General features: G+C 39.1%; 1 protein-coding gene across 1 annotated transcript in view; it reads right to left on the bottom strand.

The window, feature by feature from the left end:
* Positions 1-7,031, bottom strand: part of LOC106875444 (cytoplasmic dynein 2 heavy chain 1) — a 297,845-nt gene that overhangs the window by 22,183 nt on the left and 268,631 nt on the right. Inside the window, exons 61-62 of the mRNA XM_052974965.1 lie at positions 4,455-4,577; positions 626-830 (exon numbers count right to left, since the gene is read on the bottom strand). Of these exons, the coding sequence (XP_052830925.1) occupies positions 626-830; positions 4,455-4,577 (328 nt within the window). The remainder of the gene's footprint in view (positions 1-625; positions 831-4,454; positions 4,578-7,031) is intronic.

Genomic DNA, 7,031 nt, shown 5'->3' with positions numbered 1-7,031 from the left:
ATATATATATATATATATATATATATATGTATATATATATGTGTGTGTGTGTATATATATATATATATATATATATATATATATATATATGAGAGGGAGACAGACAGACAGAGATAGGTGGAGGGAGGGAGGGATTTAGAGAAAGAGAGAAACATTGAAATGAGAGAAAAAATAAGCCATAAAGCCAGCATTGAATCGGTGACACCAAAGAGGCATGCAGAAATACAACAAATGCATACACATATACACACAGATAAACATAGACAGAAACACACACACACACTCAAGCATACAGATATACACATACAAATATACATATATACACACACATATGCACATGCACATAGACAAGCACACAGTCAGGCACACGCATACACACATGAATACACACAAAAACACATGCACACACAAACACAAACATGTACACACACACACATATGTACACACCTACAAGTATGTATACACGAGCACACATACATGCAATCACATACAAACACACACAAGCACACACCCTCACATATTAAACTCCCCACCACAAACACATGGACACACACACAGAAACACAGATAACGCCTTTCCTTCCTTCCTTTCATCCTTCATAAAAGCGTGCCAAAATCCCAGTTACCTAGTACCCAGCAAGCAAACTGTGTCATTGCAGTCTGCAGACGATCAGGTCTCACAGCATGGATTACAAGAAGGCGTTGGAACTTGCTCAGATTATTTTCGACTGCTTTGGGAAATTCTTGCTCACAACATCTGCTATGGAGAAATGGTGTCCAGAGGTTTGAGCCTTGGAAATTCAGCTTTCCATAGAGTTCAGAGAAATTGTACTGAAATATGAAGGTGAGAACATAGCAATAATAAATAATAATAATAATAATAATAATGAATCATAAAAAGGATTTTATAATTCAGTGCGACCATGAGATAGAGAATAGAAAGCCAGACATAGTATTAATTGAGAAAGAAAACAAACAATGTTGGATCATAGATATAGCATTCCCAGCTGACAAGGTATGCAATAAGGAAGAAAGAAAAGTCGAGAGATATGACAGGCTGGCTTGGAAAGTTAAGCAGTTGTGGTCGATAAAAAAGGGATGAAAAAGGTAGCAGTAGTACCAATAATTGTCGGAGCCCTGGGAACAGTGAGCAAAAATCTTGAGAAGTACGTGGAAGAAATAGGGGCTGCAATAAGGGTGGAGCACTTGCAGAAAACAGCACTGCTTGGGACCGCTTGAATACTCTGGAAGGTGCTCGAAAAATAAGAGGTGTTACCTTAGTTCACTGGTAGTAAACAGCTGACACAGTAGTACATCTCCAGCATTGGATACTGTGCAAAGGCAATAATAATAATAATAATATATGTGTGTGTCTGTGTGTTGTGGCAGAAATGTAAAGTAGCTGGTATACAACGTAAAGTGGTTGGCATTAAGAAGGGCATCCAACCATAGACAGGCATGCTAAAACAGACAACTGGAACCTGGTGTAGCACTCTATATTGTCATCTGTCAAATTACCCAACCCATGCCACCATGGAAAATGGGCATTAAATGATGATGATGATGATGATGGTTTAATGTCCACCCTCCATGCTCGAGGTCGACTTTGCTGTTCATCCTTTCGGGGTCAATAAATTAAGTACCAGTGAAACACTGGGGTCGATGTAATCGACTAGTCCCCCTCCTCCAAATTTCAGGCCTTGTGCCTATAGTAGAAAGGATTATTATTATTATTATTATTTAAGGTGGTGAGCTAGCAGATCATTTGTGCACTGGACGAAATGCTTAGTGGTATTTCACCCGTTGCTATGTTCTGAGTTCAAATTCTGCTGAGGTCGACTTTACCTTTCATCCTTTCAAGGTCAATAAAATAAGTACCAGCTAAACACTGGGGATCGATGTAATCGACTTATCCCCCACCCCGACAAAAAATTTCAGGCCTTGTGACTATAATAGAAAGGATTATTATTATTATGTTTGATAACCATTCCATTAGTGATTATCAAGTATTTTGACCCCTAACATCTTTCAACAGTCTGGTGACATAGAATATAGGAATGCATTTTTGCCTCTTCAGATATCAATAAAACTTCCCAAATTAAACAGCAATAATCTTCAGTTCCATTCAATTCCATGTTCACTATGAGACTGCCAGATGTTTCTCAAGGTTCTTCTATAGGTTTCTGCTCTCAAAAGAAATAAGTATGCAGCATTGTTTATTGTTGGGAATATTTCTCACTTGATAATCAACTCCTCTATTGTTGGAAAATTCCTGCAGAAATATCCATTAAAATCTAGTGAATTGTCCAAATATTCTCACTTCCTCCCCCAACCCATCCACAAACTGCCTCTCTCTGTTCTGACTGACCACCTTGTGAGAGAATATTCAAAAGAGATTTTTAAAGCAGTTAATCTCCGTGGTAACAACTGCTCAATAAGAACCAAACTGCATTTCAAAACTCTCCACATTCACAAAAACTTCTTTTGAGTTATATCTAATATTGATTAATATATGTATAATATTGATTATCTTACATATAATATTGATTGCTTTGCATATAAATCATCCTGCACAAATAATTTACATTACATAAAACATTAAAAACAATCTATGCACCATTAATTTTCCTTACACAGTGAAGACATGTGGCCTAGTGGTTAGGGCTGTTGCGCTCATGATCACAAGATCATGGTTTCAATTTCCATACAGGGCTGTGAGCTGTGTTCTGGAGCAAAACGCTTCATTTTTATATTGTTCCAGTCTCCTCAACTTACGTCGAGGGTTCCAGTTGATCCGATCAACAGAACAGCCTGCTCGTGAAATTAACGTACAAGTGGCTGAGCACTCCACAGACACGTGTACCCTTAATGTAGTTATCGGGGAGATTCAGCGTGACACAGTGTGTGACAAAGCTGACCCTTTGAATTACAGGCACAACAGAAACAGGAAGTAAGAATGAGAGAAAGTTGTGGTGAAAGAGTACAGCAGGGTTCGCCACCATCCCCTGCTGGAGCCTCGTGGAGCTTTAGGTGTTTTCGCTCAATAAACACTCACAACGCCCGGTCTGGGAATCGAAACCGCGATCCTATGACCATGAGTCCACTGCCCTAACTACTGGGCCATTGCGCCTCCACCCTCAACTGTAAATGAGTAAACTTGTGATGGGCTGGCATCCCACTTTGGGGCCCTTTTTGTGCTCTTGGTTACTTAAACCACATGGAAACAAGGTAAACAGCCCTATGTATTATATCTAAAGACAATGCTTTAGATATAATACATTGCATGGCTGTGAGGTTAAAGATGTTTGCTTCACATCCATGAGGTTTCAAGTTCAGTCCCACTGTGTGGCACTAACGTCTTCTATAACCCTGGGTTGGCCAAAGCTTTGTGAGTAGATTGGATAGATGGAAGCCTGTCATATATAAATATGTATATGTGTGTGTGTTTGCGTATGTATTTGTGTCTGTGTGCTTATGTTCCTGTAACTTAGCAGTTCAGCAAAAGAGACTGATAGAATAAGTACCAAACTTAAAAAACAAAATAAGTCGATTTATTTGACTATAATTCCTCAAGGTGAGCCCCAGCATGGCCACAGTCTAATGACTGAACCAAGTAAAAGATACAAGAGGGAAAAAAATGTTAAATGATGATGATGTCTTTTATTTTTGGTTGTGTGGAAGTCTGTCCATATATGTGTGTATATATGTTTGTGTTTGTCCTTACACATGTGTGTGTGCGTTTGTCCTTACATATGTGTGTGTGTGTGTATGTATGTGAGTCTTTGTGTTTGTTCTTACATATATGTATGTGTGTGTGTCTTTGTGTTTGTCCTTACACTGCTTGACAACTGGTGTTTGTTTGTTTACATCCCTGTAACATAGTGGTTCAGCAAAAGGGATTGATAGAACAAGTACCATACTTAAAAGAAAACATAAGTACTGCTCAACTAAAACCCTGGAAGGTGATGCCATAGCATAGCCGGTGTCCAGTGACTGAAACAAGCGAAAGAGAGAAGTATGGAGAACATTGGTTTCAACCATTACCAATTCTTTCTAAGGAAGAAGAGAAATTTCCTGAAAGTGTGTTCAGTTAGGAGAGAATGGCCTCTTCTTCCCACAAGACCAGAGAAAGGATTCCAATGCTGAAAGTACAATACAAATCATCATCATCATCATCATCATTTAATGTCTGCTTTCCATGCTGGTATGGGTTGGATGGTTTGAGATGGAGCTGGCTAGTAGGGTGCTGTCCAGACTCCAACTGTCTGCTGTGGCATGGTTTCTAAGGCTGGATGCCCTTCCTAATGCCAACCACTTAACAGAGTGAGCTGGATGCTCCTCACGTATCACTGGCATAGGTGCGTTTACACAGCACCAGTAGAGGTGCATCAATGCAAGTATATGAATGTAAATAAACTTAACATCTTGTATCAACAGATATATATATGTACTCACCTTCAATATAGCAACAGGCATGGCACATTCACGGTCCTCAATCCAGGGAGGTAACTCTTGTTCTAAAGCCTGAGCAGAAATCTTAAAATCTGACACATACGTTCCACTGAGTAATTCCCATTCCTGGCAAATATATAAATGATAGTGGAGTTAAAGACATGATAAATATAATCGTTGACAGTGACAGCAGTTTCATTAACTAATAGCAGTAACACTACAAATGGCAACAATAGTCATAACTACGTATGTTAAATTATATGTGAAATATATATCATATCATTTAATGTAGACAGTATTAAAATAAGAGCTAGACAGGTGCAGGTGTGGCTGTATGGTAAGAAGCTTGGTTCCCTACCACATGACCCTGGGTTCAGTCCCACTGTGTGACACCTTGGTCAAATGTCTTCCACTATAGCCTTAGGCTGACCAAAGCCTTGTGAGTGGATTTGATAAATGAAAACTAAAAGATGCCCATTGGGTATATATATATATATATATATATATATATATATATATATATATATAAGACAGAAGATGTATGTGTGTGTATATGTGACAGACCATTTAACTGAACCCCATTAAAATCAATATCTTTCGAGAAAACCCAGCATGCCACATAATGCATTCCTTGGACGAAGCGACAATTTTGAAAAAGTGCAAACTCATTATTTGTGTTTGGGATGAAGCAACTATGTCCCATAAATGTTCCTCACAAACACTTGATACCACGATGAGAGAGAGCTTAGATCGAACAACATCCTTGGAGGTGTGACAAACTCTGCCTATTATACCCAAAGGAACACCCGCTGATGAACTTAATACCTGCCTCAAAGAAATCCCTCCTTTGGCTGCATGTCCACTTGAAACAACTCACCATCAACATAAGATCACTCATACAGGCTGGTCAGCCTACAACCCAGCTTTCGGAAATACTCTCTAAAATCGGCACTGGACAAATTAAGTCCAACAACAATGGATACATTGACACTACCACCATTGGCCACACTGTCTCTAGCCCTGATGACATGTTCTGCCGTTTACCCAAATCTTACAATGGAATAAATAAAACCAGATTGGCTTCGCGACAGGGCTGTTCTTGCACCTACAAATGCAACTGTCAACACTCTTAAGTATGACTTACTCAGCTACCTTCTCAAGAATGTTGTTACAGATCAGTTGACACCGTTACCAACCTCGATCAGGTTACACACTTTCCAATGGAATTACTCAACTCCCAAGATCCTCCAGGACTCCTTCCCCATGAAATTCACTTAAAATCGGTTGCCCTGTCATCCTCCTATGCAATCTAAATGCACCAACACTAGGCAATGGAACTCACCTTGTGGTCAAACAAATGATGGATCACATCATCGAATCCCAAATTATCATGGGACAACGCAAAAACGATATCATTTTCATTCCGAAAATTCCGCTAACCCCAAAAGACAGACCCCTAACCTATGCAGAGACTTCAGTTCCCTCTCAAACTCAGCTTTGCAATGACAATTAACAAAGCACATGGTCAGTCACTGAAAGTTGTCAGATTGGACCTTCGAATGTTGTGCTTTTCACATGGACAGTTCTATGTCAGTTGTTCCAGAGTTGGCCATCCAGACAATTAATTCATCTATGCTCCTGAAGGAAGAACCAAAAATGTCGTCTACAAAACAGCCCTACAGTAGTTATTCCTCTACTGCATTCTTCATATCTCCACCAAACTGTAGCCGTTAGCAACCAGACTTCCTGCAAGCATTTCATTAATATTTTGCTTCATTTCCCTGATTCCTGTTAACAGTACATTACCTTCAATGGCCCTTCTCACTTCACACACGCTGTTCGCTCATAAGCATGCTCTGACATTTATTTTTGTACACACCATTATTCTATTTATGGCGGCGAGCTGGCAGAACCGTTAGCACGCTGGGCGAAATGCTTAGCGGTATTTCGTCTGCCCGCTACGTTCTGAGTTCAAATTCCGCCAAGGTCGACTTTGCCTTTCATCCTTTCGGGGTCGATTAAATAAGTACCAGTTACGCACTGGGGTCGATATAATCGATTTAATCCGTTTGTCTGTCCTTGTTTGTCCCCTCTGTGTGTAGCCCCTTGTGGGTAGTAAAGAAATAACACACCATTATTCTATTTGTGTGTTTGCTGTAAATGTTTGCTTTTCTTTATCATACATGACTTTCATTGAAAAAAAGCTTCAATGCGGTTGTGTCAGGCATTACGAGAAAAATAATACATGATACAAACTGCTTCAAGTAAGATATAGTACCCCTAATGCCTACTGAAATTGCAATCTCATTTCATGGACTTTCATTTATTACTAACGGTCAAATTTGTATTTAAAACATTTTATTCATTACCTAAATTGCTTAATACCATATCATAAACTGTTAATGAAATTGGTAATTATAGATTTTATGTTTATCAACTTGAAACGACTTGTAACTGTAGGTTAATTCAATTTAAAATGGCTATAGGAGTGCACCATTATGATAAATTATACTGTCCAAAGGACGGGTGCATTTGCTAGCATATATACATACATACATACACACACACACACACACACAC

Source organism: Octopus bimaculoides, chromosome 20 (genome assembly GCF_001194135.2).
Source record: "Octopus bimaculoides isolate UCB-OBI-ISO-001 chromosome 20, ASM119413v2, whole genome shotgun sequence".
In the NCBI taxonomy this organism is placed as follows: domain Eukaryota; kingdom Metazoa; phylum Mollusca; class Cephalopoda; order Octopoda; family Octopodidae; genus Octopus; species Octopus bimaculoides.
This window is presented reverse-complemented; position numbering and strand designations above follow the sequence as displayed.